General features: G+C 31.7%; 3 protein-coding genes across 3 annotated transcripts in view; 2 read left to right on the top strand and 1 right to left on the bottom strand.

The window, feature by feature from the left end:
• LOC144850866 (transmembrane protein 70, mitochondrial-like) overlaps positions 1 to 406 on the bottom strand; it is a 164376-nt gene extending 163970 nt beyond the window's left edge. Inside the window, exon 1 of the mRNA XM_078708357.1 lies at positions 387 to 406. The gene's annotated coding sequence lies outside the window, so the exon portion shown is untranslated. The remainder of the gene's footprint in view (positions 1 to 386) is intronic.
• LOC144850376 (uncharacterized) overlaps positions 1 to 10963 on the top strand; it is a 31920-nt gene extending 20957 nt beyond the window's left edge. The window contains exons 16-27 of the mRNA XM_078707651.1: positions 946 to 1108; positions 1849 to 2199; positions 2483 to 2587; positions 3080 to 3187; positions 4051 to 4383; positions 4694 to 5047; positions 5785 to 5892; positions 6247 to 6411; positions 6959 to 7142; positions 8198 to 8853; positions 9617 to 9727; positions 10815 to 10963. Coding sequence (XP_078563777.1) covers positions 946 to 1108; positions 1849 to 2199; positions 2483 to 2587; positions 3080 to 3187; positions 4051 to 4383; positions 4694 to 5047; positions 5785 to 5892; positions 6247 to 6411; positions 6959 to 7142; positions 8198 to 8853; positions 9617 to 9727; positions 10815 to 10963 — 2787 coding nt within the window. The remainder of the gene's footprint in view (positions 1 to 945; positions 1109 to 1848; positions 2200 to 2482; positions 2588 to 3079; positions 3188 to 4050; positions 4384 to 4693; positions 5048 to 5784; positions 5893 to 6246; positions 6412 to 6958; positions 7143 to 8197; positions 8854 to 9616; positions 9728 to 10814) is intronic.
• Positions 1 to 23338, top strand: part of LOC144850503 (uncharacterized) — a 94155-nt gene that overhangs the window by 33865 nt on the left and 36952 nt on the right. Inside the window, exons 7-15 of the mRNA XM_078707786.1 lie at positions 15453 to 15633; positions 15988 to 16244; positions 16343 to 16491; positions 18358 to 18511; positions 18628 to 18726; positions 20966 to 21079; positions 21194 to 21374; positions 21726 to 21982; positions 22081 to 22229. Of these exons, the coding sequence (XP_078563912.1) occupies positions 15453 to 15633; positions 15988 to 16244; positions 16343 to 16491; positions 18358 to 18511; positions 18628 to 18726; positions 20966 to 21079; positions 21194 to 21374; positions 21726 to 21982; positions 22081 to 22229 (1541 nt within the window). The remainder of the gene's footprint in view (positions 1 to 15452; positions 15634 to 15987; positions 16245 to 16342; positions 16492 to 18357; positions 18512 to 18627; positions 18727 to 20965; positions 21080 to 21193; positions 21375 to 21725; positions 21983 to 22080; positions 22230 to 23338) is intronic.

The raw sequence follows: 23338 nt of genomic DNA, 5'->3' as shown, positions 1-23338 counted from the left end.
TTTAACTTAATGATAATGAATAAAATAGCCCTTTTTTAGTTTCAACAAAATTAGTCACTGCTGTGCAAAAATAATATTTTCCCTTAAAATGACAAACTAAACGGTTAAATTGGCTGGCAGCTAAATTAACAATTTTTTGCTTTTAATTACAGTTTTTTTAGGTAAATAATTGTGTTTCGATTCAATTTTTGGTATAAGTAAATTACTATAAGCGACTTCGAAACTCCAAAGGGCGCCATATTTCAAATGTCTAGGATGATGATGTAAATTTACATTATCGCGCTAGCCCAGATGGAAATGTTTGTCCTGATTGAGTTTTCGAGTCGCTTATTGTATAACTACCAATTTTTTTCTGTTCGAAATAAAATAATGCGTTGATACAAAACGTAGAAGAAGTATAATTAATTCAAATTACTACATATCTGACCCGGTTTTACATTTTACTTAAGATTATCTTTTAAAAAGACCATTCTATTTTGAATTTGACCATTTAAATTGTGGTCCTTTAAATTGAATATTAAGCTGGTCAAACTATTACAGGCAATGTATGTATTTTGTGTTACTCATTACCTTTTTGATGCTTGCCCTCCACAATATAGACTAGAGTAATTGGAGGTGCTTAAGCAAATATCAAATACAATTATTATTTTTGTTCTTCTACTTAATCTTCCTCAAAATATTAATTCATTCGATGGATTGGAAAATCGATAGATTTGGTAAAAGCTTCACCAAACAAACATGGAAAAGGGGAAGGAAAGCAAAGGAAATTCATATCATTATTGTCCTGTATTATTTTACTATAGTAGTTTTTTTTTATAATTTTGACAAGTCACTTTTTTTTTTAATTTTAAGTATTTAAATCACTCTGAAGCCAATATTTTACCACTAAGTTTTGTTTCCAAATTATTATTAATTGTCATTCATATGATATATATGATATTTCAGGGTGATAGTGGTGGTCCCTTAATGTGTCGGTCGCAGGAAGGTACTTGGGATCTTGTCGGTATCGTAAGTTGGGGAATAGGTTGTGCTCAACCAAACAGACCTGGTGTATACACTAGAGTTTCGAGATTTACAGAATTCATCAAGGACACAATAGAGAATGATAGTAAGTTTTTTCAACACATTATACAAGGTTGATGTTATGGGTTCATGTTTAGAATTCGATTCAGATTTCAGATTTATTGTAAGTATCATAAATAATAAATAAAAAAATAGATTCCCATGGAACACAGTAAAATAAATATATACTTTTAAATAATTGAAATTTGAAAATCTAATAACAAATCAAGTTAGGTAAAAATTGTAATCGAATTGAATCATAACAAGAATAACGGTATTATTACGTTCAAGTATTTCCGTTTATTGGGTTAATTTGAATGAGCAAAGAGAATATTTGAAATACTGTAAATCGTACTCGTTTAATGCGTCCAAGACGGAATACATATACATATTCCGTGAACAAGCACGGTGTAACTAAAATTTGATGGATACTATACAATGTAGGTCTAATTGCGAGAATGCCATGAATGCCATTAATACCGTACAACATAAACACTGGATTATAAGCATACCAATTAAAAAAGTCAAACAAAGGTGTAATTCACTTTAATAAATTGAAAATCCAAATCTATGGAAAATCTTGGGTTGTATGAACGTGCTGAGCAGCTATGCGTAACAAACACCGTTTAAAAGTAACACCAACCTCTCACAAACCCTTTTTAATTTCCGCAGTCAGAAATAACAATAATAATAATATATCTATTATTAGTCTCATTTCTACCTGAAGTATGTTTTTATATGTTTCTTGCATATTTAATCATTATTTTTTTCTAACTATTATTTCAGCGTGTGGTGAAAATGAAAAAATGTTGGCTTATAACGGAGTACTGGAACTCATTGCTCCTACTTTTCCAACCCCATACCTGTATAGTAAACAATGTTCTTGGGATATCATAGCACAAGATGGCCAAGTTGTGTTACTCTATTTCACCGAGTTCTCTTTAGAAGAGTGCTGTGCGTCGGTTACGATTGATTTGTGTCCGGATAACAGCAGCAACTCTAATGTGTACACTTTTGGTAGCATGCATCCACCGAGTTTATCATCTGCTAAGAATCGTTTACGCATTACATTTAGTACTAATATTTCAAGTGGATATGGTGATTTTAAAGCTCGAATAAAGGCTATAAACGCAGAAGGTATACTAATAAGTTTGTGACTTTTATGATATGCATTATTACTTGAAACATCAATACCCAGTATCATGATAAAAATAAAAAAGATAAGAACATTTTTACGATTTACAAATTAATTATTTATATACACATATCCTTAATTAAAAAGCTACCGGTAAATATTTTAAATAACAATGAACTTATTTTCATTTGTAATTATGCTTATTCACAAAACAATGATATTATTTAATGTTTAGTTTAGTTTTGTTAGGCAAAGCTTTATGGATTTGTTATTTTTTGTTATCAGAATTATTCAACTGTTCAAATGAAGGCCAACAGATAGTTCCACTATGTTCGGTGTGTGATGGAAATTATGATTGTGAAAATGGACGCGATGAGCAAGGATGTGATAGTAAGACTAATTATTTCATATTTGAGACCATCTCACTTTTACTCTATCACAATTATAAATACACTTTATATATTTTTCTGATTTTTGTTTTTGTGATAAATTAATATTTATTATAATAAAATAGTTTTTAATTTTTAATAAATTATTTTACTCGTGAGAACTATGTAAGATCTTAAGATTTAATACCATTTTAAGCGTAGTGGATTTTTTTTTCGATTTTTTTTTCATGTTTTCCAATCATTAAAATAGTTGGCCATTTCATTTGTTTTATTTTAGCATTTAATTTGTTGAACAACTTTGCTAGACTGAGATGTGTTTACTACTTACAGTTGTTGTCTACTCTTTCTTTTACTCCCTCTCACTACCTACTAATTAATTATTGTTTTGACACATAATGCACTTGGAGTGGTTACTGGTAGGGTTATTCTGGTTGCTATAGTATTAGTAGAAAGTATTAGGCCTATATTACAAATTATTTTTTATTTCTACCAGAATGTGGTCCACATGAATATAATTGTACCAGCGGTGAATGCATTCCATTTTGGGAACGATGTAACGGTGTTTCTAATTGCAATGATAGCAGTGACGAAACCAATTGTGGTAAAAATAATTATACAGTATTTAACTATTCTTCTATTTATACATTTGGGAAATATTAGTAACATAGTTATTAAATAATGAAAAATAATGTTTTGTACTTATAGCTAGTCATGACTCATTTCATAGAAATATTATTGTTATTCATTTTGTTTGTAAAGCGTTGTATTGTTCGTTGCAACATGGGAAGATTCTAGTAATATCTTTAATATGTCGATAAATAAATTAACCTATTTATTCGAATATATAATATCTGTCTTATGCTACTAACTTTCTCATAAACTTTAACATTACAAAAATCTTTGATTAAAAGTGTCTGATTAATAATTCTACGCGCTTATTTACTAAACATTGAACATTCTTTAGGTCTGATTCTACTGAACCATACCATTGTGTTGTCAACAGTAAATGAGTTTAATTTTTAATTTTAATCTGGTGTTATCTTTACACCTAATTAAATTGCGTTATTTTCCCAAATAGTCTCTCAATTACCATACCTAGATATTTATACTTAGATACAATGTCATTTTCAATCTTCGTGAATAAAAATACACTCTACTGTGGATGTATTGGATTGTATAGTTTGCAGAGAGAGTGGATTTCCTTATAATGATACTTAAATACCTAATAGTAACCTAGTAAAATGTGTTATTGTAATACACATAATCTACTCCATTTAAGCTGCACATGAGACTACATAACTATTCATTAAAATTATTAGTATTGCGTTAATTGCCTAGCTTTTAAAGTAGATATTGTGTACAAATATTGATTTATCTCCTACTTTATGTGCCTGTATTTGTTCATGAATAATTTCGCTTTAAATTAATCCATTACTAGTTATAAATGTATGTATGATTTTATAGAGTGCAATGTAGATGAATTCCCTTGCTCAGATGGATGTACAGCAGCATCAAATGTTTGCGATGAAATTGTTCATTGTTATGGAGAAGAAGACGAAAAGTACTGTGTTGATAATGCATACATTCCATATTGCCCTGAAACAGTTGTTGTACCGTGTGACGATTTAAACAACTATGAACATCCGGTAGCTTATGGACAAGATGGTCAACCTGCAAGTGTGTATTGCTGGGATGACCAAGTGTCTGTAAATGGTTCAGAAGTACAATTAGTCACGTGTCGAACTATATCTGCGAACCCTGATTCTTGTTCCTTCATCTTAGAATTAGAACATCCAGGTACTTGAGGGTCGATTAGCGACCACATTGAACTATGACCGACGGTGTCATGTGATTTATTATTCGCATGCGTTCGAATTTTTTTTTTAAATTAAATTTTTGTAAAGTTCTCAGACCTTCCCAATTTCTTCGATTCTAGGTTCACGAAATCGATTTTACGACGACAATGTATGATTTTATAAAAAATCCGGCGCCAATCGAACTCCTTATTTTGCATGCTATCTAGTTACCCTAAACATGACACAATAGTACAGTGTTAAATGTTATATATAATATGTAATATTTCGAGTTATTTTACTGTTTTATTTAGAATCTGTTGCAACTGTGAATGTTGCTGGATTATTATGGGAAGACATAAAAAACCCCAACGTCATTGTAACCCAACATAAAGATGGAGACGCTTTTATTGTTTACGAAGGCTCACATAATTCGTTTGTTGTTCCTGGAAATTCAAAAGGTGTAATATCTTTAGATGTACATGGGTATCAAGAAGCGAGTAAAACGTGGACAACACTTGATTGTATAAGTTCTATTCTTCCTACAATTGAATTTGAACTTTCACCGTTAGAAATCATTGCGACAATCATAATTGACCCGGAAGTCGACGAAGAAATAGAATTAAACATCACTTCTAGTTTACCTGTTTACATTAACTTACCAGCGGGTGAGTAAATTATTGAATTCTTGTTTTGTTAAGTATTACAGTGTTTCATGTAATTCTGCAAGAATGCCGTAGGCCTATAATTGACGTATGAACGTAGATTGATGTAAAAAGACATTAGCTTTTAATATTGCTAAATCGTGCGCAAATTATGTGTACATCCATTTACACGAAGGTGTGTCATTTTCCCAAATGTTTTAATAAATCTGAAACCATAAATAATAATTAATGATATAGTATACACGACAAAGATACAAGTTAATAATGCTAACATGATCATTAGACGATACAGCACCGAATTTGATCTTTTCTTGCTGAAAGAGAGAAATGGAGCGAATTGGCCATCACAATAATCGTCTACTGTGTCCTAACAGTGTTAACCATTCTTTCCATTTATTTTGATCATAAGGTGAAACTGTTTTCAAATTATTATTATTTGTCTTTCATTCTCCCATTTTTCATTTCATTTATTTATCGTACTTCACAAAGAATGTTTCATTGATTATCAAAACAAAATTCTCTTCAACAAGTATAACCTTCGCACACAACCGGGTACGATCAAAAGACTCATGCTTTCGTATTCAAACCTAGTGTCTAGTTACCTTGGGGTTAGAGGTTAGGGTTAGTTTAGGCTTTATTAAAACCATTATGCTAATTATTTTGCCCAAAATGTTAATTAAAATGATACGAATTTTTACGAATATGACCTGACTTTGTGTAATTCCATTGTCAATGTTTAGGAAGTGTGAACAGTCTTAGTGGTTCAAACGTTTCTATTTCTCTGAATGTACCAGATCTATTCGACTCATTTCAATTGGAAACTATCCCAGCATTGATTAATACAAGAGGTAAGTTTTATAGGGAGGTAAGTTTTATAGGGAAGTACAGGAAGGAAATACAATAAAACCTAACGGTACATGCCAGTGATATCAAGATATTTGAGAAATATCTTATAACACATGTGATTGGCATTTGATTGGTTGACTTTGTATCACGTTGCCATCAATTATTTTCGCCCTTTCAACGATTGAAGATATTATTGCACGGTCAGGTTTATGTAACTTATTTGAGACGTCTATAATTACTCTGTTCCCGCAGCCATTCAACTTTGATTCGCCTCTTTGAAGGTAACTGTCTGTTTTTCTTTTGCTTGCATCAAATCACTCCTTATGAAGACACTATGTATTTGTTATTACTTTTAGGAATTTACATTTCTTCGATTGTTGTCATTGAGCTAACTTTACTAGATGGTGAAAATGGTAATGAAATTGGTATTAGTAAACCAATAAGAGTACAAGTACCAGTTACATCTGATAATGTGAAAGCAGGGGATAGGATCACTTCTATGTATTATGAAAAAACACAAGGTAAATTATGTGATTGTATTTTAATATTTTTTTTTCAATTATTTGTAATAAAATTATGTATATAAATATAGTTACTGTATATTGTGTTATTTTTTGCTTCCCGTATTTGTATTTTGTATAGAGAAATAAATAATGTCTCACGTAACGTTAATATTATTATAATGTTGTTACGTTATTCACATTCTGTATAACCAGTTGTTATTTAAAGTAATATCTTTCGTATATTCAGTACCGGTAATACATTTAAGGATTGGTATTTTCGGTGAAAACAGGCAATATTAAATTGCTTTTAAATAATATTAATCGCTGTTCTGTACTGTGGTTGCTTTTTTCTCATATAATTTATATATTTGTTATTTAATCACCCTTCTTGTTTGACACGAGACCAGCCCATTCTGGCTTATGATTGAACCAGTTAAAAGAATCATTTAATCACATATCAAAAGATAACCATTTCAATCTTAAAAACACGAATTAAAAATCAACCAAACAAGCAGCGTACTCAACATATTATAGTATGTATTTGTTTGTATCATTGTTACTTAAGGTGCATGGCTGATATATGACTATGGGGACGTGGTTACAATTGGTGGATATCTGTACTGGGTTGCTGAATTACCTCATTTGTCATTGTGGCAAGGAGGTTTACTAATTGAAAATTCAACCTGTGTGGAGGTTAGAGTTTGCGCAGATGACAGCTGTTTACAACCAATGCCTTTACAAACAGTAGAGTAATTAGCCATTTACTATTATACTTTTTTTTTTGTGACGTTAAGAACTACTTTTATTAATTTCATCTTCAAATGATCAATACAATGATTTAATACATTTTCCTATTCCATTCCATTGTTATTCTGAGTTTTTCGTTATTTTTTAATCTCTCTTTCATAAGATTTGATCAAATCAATTTGATCAGTAGAATGTTTTTTTGTACCGAATAATGTAATCAAATTTTTTATAGAGATTTACTGACTTTCTACATCAAGTTTGTATATAAAGCGTTTAACTGTGCAAACAGAATTACCAAATTTCATTTTACTACCTCTTTGGTCGCAACATTTATCTTGGATTCAGTTCATGTCTCAGGCAATTAAAATTATGTTCTCTGTCGCAAAAGGTATGTTTCTGAAGGTTTCCAAAGAAAGTTTTCCGAGATTTGATATCATTTTGAGCACATACATTCATTATTTGTATATTGAACTCACTCTATTTCGATAACAAGATAAATCTACACTTGTGTAGATATACTGTTTATAACTAGTAATCTAAGCCTTTTCTAATAAGAATGGACACTCCTTTGTTTAGCTGAAGTGCAAAAACTGTGAAAGGCGTCATCATCCCAAAGGGAATTAGTACGATCTTCATTAATGCTTCTCCCTTGTTTTAAACCAATTGCTTTTAGCACACAAAACGAACACACTTTCTCAATTCGATTATTCATTCATTCAAGGTTTTTATTCAATAAAACGGAAATTTACATTGTAGCCAAAAGCTAAATTGTGTAAAATTTTACAAAATATTGCACATATTGCACAGATTTACAACATAAAATTAAGGTAATTTTTTGTCACACGGCGAATAGTCAACATACGAGATACTGTATATCTTTGTTTTCATGACTTTTACCTTGTATTGTTTCTTCTTGTTATCTTTTTATATCGATACCGGTATTCAATATTAATATTCTACTAAAATTGATTGATTTTGGTCTTATGAAAACCTTTCATATAAATCGTAAATAGTATTCTTAACAACGACACAAATGTTATTTTTTCTTATATTATAGAGTATCGGGTATAGACCATGTATTCTACACACAAGAAATGACTGATTCATCAGGTTTTGTCTGCATAGATGTCAAAGTGGGATCCACTGTACGAATTTCAACAGAATGTTCCTCTCTAAATTACAACGCCTCTTATATATTAAAAACATCAAACGATACTGCACAATGCTCATCCAACGACTGTTCAGAGGTGATGTTTGTTGTAGGATGTCAGACTACTGAAGAACCAACTACCACTGAAGAACCAACTACCACTGAAGAACCAACTACCACTGAAGAACCAACTACCACTGAAGAACCAACTACCACTGAAGAACCAACTACCACTGAAGAACCAACTACCACTGAAGAACCAACTACCACTGAAGAACCAACTACCACTGAAGAACCAACTACTACTGAAGAACCAACTACCACTGAAGAACCAACTACTACTGAAGAACCAACTACTACTGAAGAACCAACTACCACTGAAGAACCAACTACCACTGAAGAACCAACTACCACTGAAGAACCAACTACTACTGAAGAACCAACTACCACTGAAGAACCAACTACCACTGAAGAACCAACTACCACTGAAGAACCAACTACTACTGAAGAACCAACTACCACTGAAGAACCAACTACCACGGAAACAACTCAATTACTTACAGGTATAATTACACTTGATTTGGAAATTTTAAATTGTGTCACGATTATGAAATTATTATAATTTACTAAATTATTGTTTATACACAATACCATCTTTTATTATCATATCTTAATTGTACACTGGTTTGTTTGAATAATAAATAATGCAAGGTTACCGTACTAATAAATTAAAACTAAGACTAGGCGAAATATTTATAAAAACGGGTGTCCATATTAAATAGATCATATTCACTATATATAGTATAACAAACTGCACATGCATCATTGATGTTACTAGCATCGCTAGCATAAGTAAGGTTTTATTTTCCGACCTAACCATACCCATTATCATCCCATCTAACTATCATGGGGCTACTTATGTACAGTAATATTTGTTGGAAACTATTCTTGGAAAATTATCTTGCCCCCAATAAATTAATACTGTATTCACGTACACGGTACCAAATACCTTACAGACACTCAGTGGAATTCCCCTGGGTTCTACTCAGGTCTCACGAAATATCCCCAACACAGCGAACTATAATAACATGCATTGTTTAAGGTAAGGTGGACCACAGTACTGGTATCAAATATATATTAAATGAGCCCAAATAATAATTACAGAATTTCATTATATAAGGTAAGGTGAACCACGGTAGTGGTATCAAATACATAATAAAATGTTAGCTATTGTATTAGGCCTACTGTGCCTATGTGGTGTTGTGTATAGGCTAAAATTATGTATTTATTGAATTTATAATACTGAAACATCATTGTTCAACGCAGGTTGTAACTTTTATGAATTCAAATGTGATGATGGTCGATGTGTTCCATTCACGTGGCGCTGTGATGGATTTCAGGATTGCTGTGATGGTAGTGATGAATTTAACTGTGATGGTAAGTCTAGTATTGATGTTATAGCAGGTTTGAATACGGTGCACTTGGTAGAGTTTATAGACATGGTAAAACCAGCTCAATATTTCTAAAAGGCACATGGAAATGAGCAACACGTGCAAGAAATGGAACTTAAACTACAGTGGATACAATAATATGATACCTTGAAACGATCAAGTGTTTTTAAAACCGAAATAATGTAAATTAGTGTAACACATTGAACAAAATTCTTGAACAATTGGGCGGATCTATAACAGACAACGGTATCATTTACCAGAAAATTTGATCCTACCGTTTTATTAAATTGTGGTTGTCCATTATTAGTTATTCTCCAATATGATTGCCAAAGATTATTTTGTTCAATCACAACGTTAATCTTCATTCTTTCTGTCATTTCTGTTCCGGTCACCTTCCTCTAAAACTCAACCGTTCCATATTATAATTATATTTATTTGAGTTTTCCGTTTAACTTGTTTATGAAATTGATTTCTATGATTGATCGTAAATTCTTAAAGACAAAATGGAGTTTTCATTGAATCTTACCAAAAGTACTATTCATACTAAGGCTATACTTTTTGTTGAATACAATTAATTAAAAATTAAATTAGGCGTACACACACGTTCCAAAGTGGGAATGTATTTTTAATAAATTTAGAGCACGGTTCGGCCCATTTCGAGCATCTCAAAATCATGGATTTTGTTTTCGCTTTGCACGCCCTTATGCCGAAACGGCTTGTAGAAATACCGTTTTTTAATTGATTGTTCTTCATCTTGTAGTGATAAATTAAATTCATTTTTATTCAATTAGAATAACGAAAAAAAAGCGTTCGCTAATGGTAAATTTAATGCATTATACAATAACATAGCTAAAGTGAGAAAAATAACAATCATTATTGTTCACCTTAAAGATAATATTTTCCTCAAAAACGTGAAGAAATGAATATTAATGAGGATCAAAATATGTCATTTTGTAGTTTTAATAAAGTTTTCACTTTCGTAGAAAAAACATAACAATAACAATTATTTTACACGCAGTAAGTGACAAAAATAGCTTGATTATGGAAACACGTCCATTTTTTGTACATTGAAGGTGTTTGTGAGTTTGAATGCTCTAACGGATTATGTTTAGAAGAGACTCGTGTTTGTGATGGTGTATACGATTGTTTTTACGGTGAAGATGAAAGTAACTGTGGAACACAACCTCCTCCAACAACAGCCTATCAATATGGTTTGAAATAATTAAATTATTATAATGTTTGCACAAATAACAATAATAACAACAATAAGTTGAATTTATAGTCTGGTAGTTGAACCAACAATTTAGCATTTGCTAGGCCTATTTTTTATGATTGGTTAGGATAAACGTGGGAGTACATTTGTTTTCTGTGCATAATGATAATAACAATTGCGTTTAATTGTGTTGGTTGTTACTGGCTAACTCCAGTTATTTCAGTTTTTTATAGCAATTATCAACACTGTTTTTATTCTTACTTTATAGAATGCGACCTAATTGAGATATCACTTGGAAATGAAAACGTGTTTTTTCCATTTTGGTCTCCAAATTATCCAAATGATTACTACAGCAATTTAAATTGTCACTGGCTGATAACCACCTCTAAAGACTTTGTCATTCTTCTTGACTTCAACGACTTTCAACTGGAGTATAGATATGATTATTTGTATATTGGATTTACAGAAAATAGTTATGAATATAGTTTTACAGGTTCAAACTTTCATTCTATAATTTCCGACAACAGCACATTATGGATACGTTTGTCCACGGACCATACTGTTCAATATACAGGATTTAATGCAACAGCAACGGCGATAATACGAAATGGTAATTTTATTGATATTAGTAAGGTATTAATTAAGATGAGGGTGCGACTTTATCTCATTCTTATCGATAAAACACGTATTGTATAATTTCTTTCTCGTAAAATGAACTCGGTCTAAATGTTTTGAAAATTACAATCATTCTGAATAAATTTGAAATAAATAATATTTGAGTGTAAAAATAACCAGCAATAATTTATGCTAAAATCTGGGATACAATGTGAAAACGGTTGTGATAGCCATCTTGGTTAATCATCATGGTGTCTCTGTTCCGCGATTAGTAGATTTAAAAATAATAATAATTGTCTCTTCTCGTTATCTTGGCTAAGAGGCGCTAAAAAATCAAATTGACATACTTAATTCCGGATACATTTGGTTCATTCATTCTTGCTTTAGTTTGTCCCGCTAAGTTGAACACCATGGCATGTACTTCGTACGTGGAATATTTACAGTATATGTGTCCTATTTATGATTACAATTGGTGCATTATTTTCTAATTGTTTTAACAGATTATTTTGAATGTGGCAGTCGCGAAATAATACCGACACATAAATTATGTAATGGATATTTGGATTGCCAGGATAGCTCAGATGAATGGCCATGCGGTATGTTTTATTCTATTTATTGTATGTAAAATATCAAATGATTCGTCATACCACGATTCACATTGCAATCATGTTTCTGATCACTAATTCACAATTAAAGTCGTCATGGATCCAAGGGTCAATATATTTATTTCATTATTATTTATTAAAGTTTTTTGGAGAAGTAATATCAAATACAGATTGAAAACTGTAGGCGGTATCGTGCTAACAAACATACAAACAAAGTACATACTATACTTGGCAAAATAAAATTTTGCCAAGTAATAAACAGACACAGGCGATCGATTACATACCGTATACCACAATGGCGGAGATAAATTATTGTAAACATAAATAGTAATATACTTTTTTTTGTCTTGTATGTGTTTTCCCACTTTTATCTTTTCAGCAAGTCTCTCGATAGGTTTAATAGTTTATCTTTTAATTTATTCAACCATTTTTTTTAGCCTTATGCAAATTATGCATACATTCATTTGTTAATAAATTCTTTAATTCATAGCAAAATAATCTCCAAATTATTTTTTATTCCTGATTTTGTTCCTTTTCTTATTGAAATAAGTTAATTTACTTATTTTTCCCTTACCTTTAACAATAATACGCCATGTTATGTCAATCTTTTCTACAAATTAGTTCGAGATCAAAAACTTATATACAATCTATATGGGTTTAATCTTATTAAATGAAAATAACAAATATTTTTAATTTCACTATTACATCACATTACATACATGATGCAGTAGTTTGAAATTTAATTGCGCAACTGTTGTGATATGTTACATAGAAAATACCTTATTATACCATACGGTATCCCATTCAAAATCGTTATTTTGAAATTCTATCTGCCATTTTTCTTGTGCTATAGAAGTTGATATTAAATTTTCCACAAATAAATTATAAAGTAGTTTTGCATTAAGTTGTTTTAAATGAATACCAAATGCAATCGGAATTTGTTAGATCATTTCCATGTTCACCCTTAAAAAATAATTTACTTCCATGATTATGGTATGGCATTCATTAGCCCTATATATTAAATTAATCCATTTTGTTTCTGTTCTAGTAATGGTAACACTTCATTAATTGGTAATAATATATTCTCCTTAATTATGTCATTCAATGTTCTAAAGCCTGCATCAAGTCAAACATTGAAATAGATTGACTTTCCATTTAACTGTATACACTTGTTTTCCGACTTATTTTTCCCCGTCAGAGTCCCTACCTAGGGTTACAGGTCTCAGATTTTTAGTTTTTTAATTAATTAGTGTTCCATGACCTTCTCATCAAAATTAATGTCTCTCATTGTTGTGCTATGTCAACATAATGTCAATGACGGCGAAATGTCCCCAATAATGGGGATAGCTATGCAAACAAGTAACAAGTAAGTAAGTTGGTTTTTAACGTCTTTAATGCTTTGTGGGTCAGACCAGTTAAAGTTGTTACTATTAACTATAGCAATTATCATTTCTTTATAGAACACCGGCATTAGTTTCAGATCAGAATGATCTTCATTATTAATCTGAGTGATATTTACAGTATACTTAATATGGTCCATGATAATAATTCGATATACATTTACATTTTCCTGGATCTGGGTTAAGGAGACGTTTAACCCAGTTTAACTTCAATTCATTGACCTTTGCATTAAAATTAATCATATTTAAACGACCTTTATCTGTTTTTCTAATGAGTGTGGCTTTTAATCTCCTCTCGTCTACCACTCTACACAACTGTATAATATCTTTACACCTTGGGAAAGATATATTTCGGTAGGGTTATAATGCTCGCATTATATATTAGTTTAGATATTGCTAGAGTTTTAAATTTTTCCAAAAAAAACGTAAGATTTCTTCTCTTCCATAATCTTAAAATATTTTCTAAAGAAATAATCTTATCGTCCCAGTTTTTCTTTTCACATAATTTGTTATCACATCCAACATAGATTCTTAGAAACTTGACAGGTTTCTTTGTCCATGTAATATTACATATTATGTTTACTCGCACCAATCCACGTACATTTTGTTTTTCCTTTATTCAAACTTGAACCTGATATTCTATATAGAGGATTGTTCCGTATGTTACAGGCTATCAATTCAACTACCAAAATAAACAAGGTCGATAAAGGACTTTCCAACCGTTATTTACCATTATACTTTCTGTATCCGTATATATTATTTTAATCCATTTGATAATAGAACCAAACATTAAATTTCTGTTTACCGAATCAAACGCCTTTGCAAAATCAAGCAACATGAAAGCGCCTGGTTTATTTGTGATATTAGTAAAAGAAAGTACATTTTCTACAAGTCTTGTATTTTCACCACCAAACCTCCCAGTAATGTAACCTTTTTGATCAGAATCTATAAAAGAGGACATTAATTTTGTAATGTGATTGATAGAACATGGGCTAGTATCTTACAATCCACATTAATGATTGTGATAGGTCGCCAGTTTCCTAATTTCTCTCTTTGTCCACTTTTAAAATGTAAATGAATTATACCTCTCTTTTGTGAATTGGAAAGTAAATTGTTGTGATAATTATACTTTGTAGCTGTGTACAGCATTTCTTTGATACGGTCCCAAAACTTCCGATAAAATTCAACACTCAAGCCATCAGTTCATGGGCTTTTATTAAGGTGCATTTGTAAAACCGCTTTTGTGCATTCATCAATTGATAATAATCCCTCACATTTAGTCTTCTATTAAAAGTTTGCTTACATTTTATTTGTGTAAGTACTCATTAATGTTATGATCAGGGATATTTTTTGCCATATAACTGTCTGAAGAAACTTACTTCTTCTTTAATTATTTCAGATGTGTCTGATGTGTATTTTCCATTACTTTTTAATACTGAAGTAATGTGTTTTCTTTTTGCGTTGAATTTTAACTACCACCAGTTTAGCCGCCGATATAATTGTCAAATGTAAACTTTATACAATGTTTTGCTATAAAAAAAACGCCCAAAAACCAACACGAGTCGTGTGTCTGATATCTTTCTTTCGCTCTCTCTTTCTTTATTGTAATAATTATACAATAATTTATTTGATTTCCATTTTATTTTGTAGATTGCTCCAATGTATCTTTCAAATGCCCTAATGGATTATGCATGTTAAACAGCAGCCGATGTAATAAAATCAACAATTGTGGTGATTGGTCAGATGAAGAAGGTTGTTGGGAAGGTACGTTTGTGATGTCGTTCTCGTGATTTCATAATCGAATATATTCACTAAATTAATGTGCACTTCGTTGTTTTATTATCGTTTTTATATTTATTGAATTTATCATTTATAAAGAAACACCTGAGATGTGTGGATCACAGCCACTTTTAAATGCAGAGGCTCGAATTGTTGGTGGTACAGAAGCAGACCCAGGAAAGTGGCCATGGATAGTATCGTTACAGAACTACTATGGTTCTCATATTTGTGGAGGAACTTTACTCAATCATACATGGGTTATGACAGCTGCTCATTGTCTGTAAGGCTATTTAATATTTAGTTTAATTTATTCTAAAATAAAGATATTAAAGGGATCAAAAGTCAGTTATTTTAAGCACTTTTCTATCAAAGTACACTTGGACAACAAGTCAATAGCCAGTATTTACATAGAAGGTTTCACAAGAGTGGAAATAGTCGTCAAGAAGCATGATAATCGTTCTACCATCACTTACTTCCGCTGGTATCTAGCTAAAAAGGGCACTTCAGCTAATACTGGAGAGCTTAGACAAAGGCTTTCTAACATAGAACATAGTAAAATGGATTATTTACGTGTATGGATGTGTGTTAATGTATAATGTGCATTTTTACATGTCATTTTTTTTTTAATTCGCAGCGGTTCGGTACATTCTGTTCTCCTTGGTACAATTGACTTGGATGGATCTTCAGTGTTTCGTGACAAGATTGAAGTAGTTTGGCAATATTCACACCCGGACTATAGCTCAACATCATTAAGTAATGACATCGCCCTACTAAGGCTAGCAAAACCTGTTGATTATAATTTATTTATACAGCCGGCATGTTATGGGGAAGACTTTGAAGCTGGAACTGAATGTGTCATTGCTGGATGGGGAAGTCTGTATAACTATGGCGGTAAGTCATTATGTAGAAGCTTTAAACGCATTATTCAAAACAAAATACTTGTAAACACAATTGTTTGATCTAATCACTAAACAAACACCTTTTTTCAGGCGATTCACCAGACATATTGCAAGAAGCAACTTTGCCAATAATCAGCCGAGAGTTGTGTCTTGATTTGTCGAATGATTCTATAGAATTTCCAATTCTAAACAGTACTATTTGTGCATATGGCGACGAACAAACAATTGGCGCTTGTGACGTACGTTTTTTATGTTCATTTTGTTTAATTGTTAGTCATTTTATTTTATGAAATGCCAAAATGATGTTTTAATGTTATGATTGAGCTTAAGTAAAAGTTACAGTAACATCATTGGAAAATCAACATCATTACCAGCACTGCCAAACCAAGTAAAATATCTACAGAATAAAAAATTAAATGTATTACATTTTGAAAAATAAAATACATTCCATTATTTGCCTAGACCTAGTTTGTTAACTAGAATTACTTATTGGTATTACTAGGCTAAATTGTATTAGTAAGAAGTACAGTATACTGATCATATTTTATCATTGGCCTAGGCTAGGCTTATGTTGTTTATGGTTAGCTAGAGAAGCATTAGATAAAAAGCATTAATCTATCCTGTGTTGCTTCATTATTATATATAATGCCTGGATAAAAAATTTAAATTAATATTGAATGTTTTTTAAAATAAGACATTTTGTGTTAAAACCTTACCACCGATAGGTTTTCCTCAGTCTGTACTTTTGAATGCTTCTGAAGGAAAAATTAACGTTCAATGCCTTAAGGTTGAGCCACTCTGTTTCAGAATTCATTCGTAACTAGTTTGCTTATACCAAAGTTCTCAATTGTCTGATTGGCCATACTGCTATTTATATGACCCACAACCTTTATTGAAAGATTTGTCATGATCTTTCTAAAAAATACCTTATATCTCACAATGAAAGATGTGAATTTTTGGAATCTACACTCAATTTACTTTAAGATTATTGAAAATAAAAAATGATCAAACTACAGGTTTTACACGTTCAGAAGCATTTTACAGAAATCCATTCCTGTCGACAAACGCCTAGTTTTGGTCTGGCTCATGAACATCTTCAAGTCTGCTCAGTGCTCTTCTAATTTTACTCCACTTAACAAGTATTTTTCTCTTTGGCGATATTGTTTCGACTCTTAATAGAAATTGAATAATCTCTTAAAACGGGCTTAATTACGGGCTAGCAACATAATTTCCAATTCTACTACTAATTGTCATTTTCTTGATAATTATACGTCATAGATTTAACAGAATATCTGAATTTTGTTTCGCTAAAACTACCTTTCATAAGATAAGTTGTATCTGTTTGATGTGACTGATTTCGAACGATTTAATCTGTTTTTGCGGAGCATTTACTGTATCACAACCGTATGCCACTACCAAGAACGTGGTAACTGTTTCTTTTCCCAGAATTTGTTTTTATTTCATCTTCGACTTACTCATTCACCCTAATTGTATTCTATTCGGTGTAATTCTGATAATTTGTTTTGAAAATTTGGTTATGCACACAACTTGCTGTTTTCTTTTTACGTTATAATATTTTGAGAAAGGATACTTGGCAAGTCGTATTCAATGACACAATGAACTCAAATTGCACAAAGGTAATCTGGAAAACTGAGAAATGACAATACACTGTCAAGACTATGCACTTGTTCATGTTCACATTGTTCAGTTTCATACCATCGATGTTTTTGCTTTATAAATTTCTATCTTTATATATTATAAAAACAACAGTATAAATCCCTGATGTAGGCCCTTTCTTGATGCTAATTGGGACCTTTAAATCGCAAGAATGTGGACGCCGTTTACGCCGAACTGTTTTGAGGTGTAGACAAATCCATAGTCGACTACACCTCAAGCAAGCTAGTGAACGAGGGCAACACTTCAAAATCATGTAGTCATGTCCTTTAACCGATTAAATCTTTTGAGCATAATTTTCAATACAATTGCTTGGGAATTAAGGACATTTACTATTGTATTGGTTTTGTTACGCTACCTTAGAGGGTTTCAAATGATAGTTATCGTACTATTACCTGCTATTATAATCCGTATTTTACTCAACTTTTCAGGGTGACAGTGGTGGGCCATTGATTTGTCAGAAAGATAACGTCTGGTATGTCACTGGTGTTACAAGCTTTGGTTCAATTCCATGTGGTGACGGAATTGTAGGATACACACGAGTTTCTAGTTTTATTGAATTCATTGATTCATTTATAAGTGCCGGTAAGTAATACTTTCAATAGATTGATGATAATAAAATCAATTAATCAATAAATAGACAAATCAATTATTGTTGGTTTATTCTACATTTTGTACTATTTATTGTATTTTTAATATAGATTGTTATTTTTACTGCAATGACGGCTCTTGTTTGGATGAGTCACTCGTTTGTAACGGTAACGGCGAATGTTTAAACGACGAAGACGAATCAGCCTGTGGTAAGAATCTCAATTTATAAATTCGCAAATGCTGCAGTAACTTTCAATGTTTTCTCAAGATTTATATTAACGCATTGGGGTTAGACGGTCAAATTCTATGGCGTGCAACAGATGATTGTGCAGTATTTTAAATACAATGATAATATAGTACTTTTACGGTACTAAAAAAGATCAATCTTAGTGTTCAACTTTGGTACGGCATTGTCCGAAAAGTAGACAATTTTTTTTTTTAATGTTTTTAGTCGCACAGCTCACTATGTCGGTCGGTTGGTAAACACTAACTTGTATATGACCTTATCTTGATATCAGTTTAATCTAGCTAAGTCAATTTTTCACAGTATATTCCTTATGGCCAGGAATCGTGTGGTTATGTTTTTACGGTGCGCAATAAAAAATTACGCGGTCTATGCATGATTTAACGAAATCACGTTTGTAATCATATCTTCACAAGCATAAATCACAATTAAATAAAATTTGGTACTCATAAATTTCAGGGCATAAATCATCATATATTAATACAATTACGTGTGTAGAGCATGTAACGCATGCGTACGCGCGCTTAACATTTCCCAATTGTCAACATTTTTACGTTTCAGGCAATTTTAAGCGTCTAAAAAATTGCCATGAGTGCGCAGATTTTTGCACGCGTACTGCGCGTTAAATCTTAATACGCACTCTTTTTGCCCGATTTCTGTTTTCTTGACTTTTTTTCAACTCGAAATTACGTTATACGAGTACGTCAAAAGTGACAGGCTACGCACGTGTAAATTAAAAGAATATAAATGTTTTTAAACATTTTCAACATTTTTAAACATGTTCAGCAATTTCGGTCGGTTGGTCGGTCGGTCGGTAAACACTAACTTGAGCACGCGACTGCAGCCATCTATATGGCCTTGTTAAACAACTTCGAGCAACACAATTTCAATGTGCTATTTGGAAATTCTCTTATTTATTGTTAACTTACTAAACTTAGTGAAATGCCGCTCCTACCATCACCATGTAAATAGTGTTGCGGCATAGTGGGTGGGATTTCTTCTCTTCCATAATCTTAAAATATTTTCTAAAGAAATAATCTTATCGTCCCAGTTTTTCTTTTCACATAATTTGTTATCACATCCAACATAGATTCTTAGAAACTTGACAGGTTTCTTTGTCCATGTAATATTACATATTATGTTTACTCGCACCAATCCACGTACATTTTGTTTTTCCTTTATTCAAACTTGAACCTGATATTCTATATAGAGGATTGTTCCGTATGTTACAGGCTATCAATTCAACTACCAAAATAAACAAGGTCGATAAAGGACTTTCCAACCGTTATTTACCATTATACTTTCTGTATCCGTATATATTATTTTAATCCATTTGATAAAAGAACCAAACATTAAATTTCTGTTTACCGAATCAAACGCCTTTGCAAAATCAAGCAACATGAAAGCGCCTGGTTTATTTGTGATATTAGTAAAAGAAAGTACATTTTCTACAAGTCTTGTATTTTCACCACCAAACCTCCCAGTAATGTAACCTTTTTGATCAGAATCTATAAAAGAGGACATTAATTTTGTAATGTGATTGATAGAACATGGGCTAGTATCTTACAATCCACATTAATGATTGTGATAGGTCGCCAGTTTCCTAATTTCTCTCTTTTAAAATGTAAATGAATTATACATCTCTTTTGTGAATTGGAAAGTAAATTGTTGTGATAATTATAGTTTGTAGCTGTGTACAGCATTTCTTTGATACGGTCCCAAAACTTCCGATAAAATTCAACACTCAAGCCATCAGTTCATGGGCTTTTATTAAGGTGCATTTGTAAAACCGCTTTTGTGCATTCATCAATTGATAATAATCCCTCACATTTATTCTTCTATTAAAAGTTTGCTTACATTTTATTTGTGTAAGTACTCATTAATGTTATGATCAGGGATATTTTTTGCCATATAACTGTCTGAAGAAACTTACTTCTTCTTTAATTATTTCAGATGTGTCTGATGTGTATTTTCCATTACTTTTTAATACTGAAGTAATGTGTTTTCTTTTTGCGTTGAATTTTAACTACCACCAGTTTAGCCGCCGATATAATTGTCAAATGTAAACTTTATACAATGTTTTGCTATAAAAAAAACGCCAAAAAACCAACATGAGTCGTGTGTCTGATATCTTTCCCTCGCTCTCTCTTTCTTTATTGTAATAATTATACAATAATTTATTTGATTTCCCTTTTATTTTGTAGATTGCTCCAATGTATTCTTCAAATGCCCTAATGGATTATGCATGTTAAACAGCAGCCGATGTAATAGAATCAACGATTGTGGTGATTGGTCAGATGAAGAAGGTTGTTGGGAAGGTACGTTTGTGATGTCGTTCTCGTGATTTCATAATCGAATATATTCACTAAATTAATGTGCACTTCGTTGTTTTATTATCGTTTTTATATTTATTGAATTTATCATTTATAAAGAAACACCTGAGATGTGTGGATCACAGCCACTTTTAAATGCAGAGGCTCGAATTGTTGGTGGTACAGAAGCAGACCCAGGAAAGTGGCCATGGATAGTATCGTTACAGAACTACTATGGTTCTCATATTTGTGGAGGAACTTTACTCAATCATACATGGGTTATGACAGCTGCTCATTGTCTGTAAGGCTATTTAATATTTAGTTTAATTTATTCTAAAATAAAGATATTAAAGGGATCAAAAGTCAGTTATTTTAAGCACTTTTCTATCAAAGTACACTTGGACAACAAGTCAATAGCCAGTATTTACATAGAAGGTTTCACAAGAGTGGAAATAGTCGTCAAGAAGCATGATAATCGTTCTACCATCACTTACTTCCGCTGGTATCTAGCTAAAAAGGGCACTTCAACTATACTGGAGAGCTTAGACAAAGGCTTTCTAACATAGAACATAGTAAAATGGATTATTTACGTGTATGGATGTGTGTTAATGTATAATGTGCATTTTTACATGTCATTTTTTTTTATTCGCAGCGGTTCGGTACATTCTGTTCTCCTTGGTACAATTGACTTGGATGGATCTTCAGTGTTTCGTGACAAGATTGAAGTAGTTTGGCAATATTCACACCCGGACTATAGCTCAACATCATTAAGTAATGACATCGCCCTACTAAGGCTAGCAAAACCTGTTGATTATAATTTATTTATACAGCCGGCATGTTATGGGGAAGACTTTGAAGCTGGAACTGAATGTGTCATTGCTGGATGGGGAAGTCTGTATAACTATGGCGGTAAGTCATTATGTAGAAGCTTTAAACGCATTATTCAAAACAAAATACTTGTAAACACAATTGTTTGATCTAATCACTAAACAAACACCTTTTTTCAGGCGATTCACCAGACATATTGCAAGAAGCAACTTTGCCAATAATCAGCCGAGAGTTGTGTCTTGATTTGTCGAATGATTCTATAGAATTTCCAATTCTAAACAGTACTATTTGTGCATATGGCGACGAACAAACAATTGGCGCTTGTGACGTACGTTTTTTATGTTCATTTTGTTTAATTGTTAGTCATTTTATTTTATGAAATGCCAAAATGATGTTTTAATGTTATGATTGAGCTTAAGTAAAAGTTACAGTAACATCATTGGAAAATCAACATCATCACCAGCACTGCCAAACCAAGTAAAATATCTACAGAATAAAAAATTAAATGTATTACATTTTGAAAAATAAAATACATTCCATTATTTGCCTAGACCTAGTTTGTTAACTAGAATTACTTATTGGTATTACTAGGCTAAATTGTATTAGTAAGAAGTACAGTATACTGATCATATTTTATCATTGGCCTAGGCTAGGCTTATGTTGTTTATGGTTAGCTAGAGAAGCATTAGATAAAAAGCATTAATCTATCCTGTGTTGCTTCATTATTATATATAATGCCTGGATAAAAAATTTAAATTAATATTGAATGTTTTTTAAAATAAGACATTTTGTGTTAAAACCTTACCACCGATAGGTTTTCCTCAGTCTGTACTTTTGAATGCTTCTGAAGGAAAAATTAACGTTCAATGCCTTAAGGTTGAGCCACTCTGTTTCAGAATTCATTCGTAACTAGTTTGCTTATACCAAAGTTCTCAATTGTCTGATTGGCCATACTGCTATTTATATGACCCACAACCTTTATTGAAAGATTTGTCATGATCTTCTAAAAAATACCTTATATCTCACAATGAAAGATGTGAATTTTTGGAATCTACACTCAATTTACTTTAAGATTATTGAAAATAAAAAATGATCAAACTACAGGTTTTACACGTTCAGAAGCATTTTACAGAAATCCATTCCTGTCGACAAACGCCTAGTTTTGGTCTGGCTCATGAACATCTTCAAGTCTGCTCAGTGCTCTTCTAATTTTACTCCACTTAACAAGTATTTTTCTCTTTGGCGATATTGTTTCGACTCTTAATAGAAATTGAATAATCTCTTAAAACATTACGGGCTAGCAACATAATTTCCAATTCTACTACTAATTGTCATTTTCTTGATAATTATACGTCATAGATTTAACAGAATATCTGAATTTTGTTTCGCTAAAACTACCTTTCATAAGATAAGTTGTATCTGTTTGATGTGACTGAT

This window comes from Antedon bifida, chromosome 8, assembly GCF_963402885.1.
Source record: "Antedon bifida chromosome 8, ecAntBifi1.1, whole genome shotgun sequence".
NCBI classification, from domain to species: domain Eukaryota; kingdom Metazoa; phylum Echinodermata; class Crinoidea; order Comatulida; family Antedonidae; genus Antedon; species Antedon bifida.
Note: the sequence above shows the minus strand (reverse complement) of the source record. Positions and strands in the feature narration are given on the sequence as shown.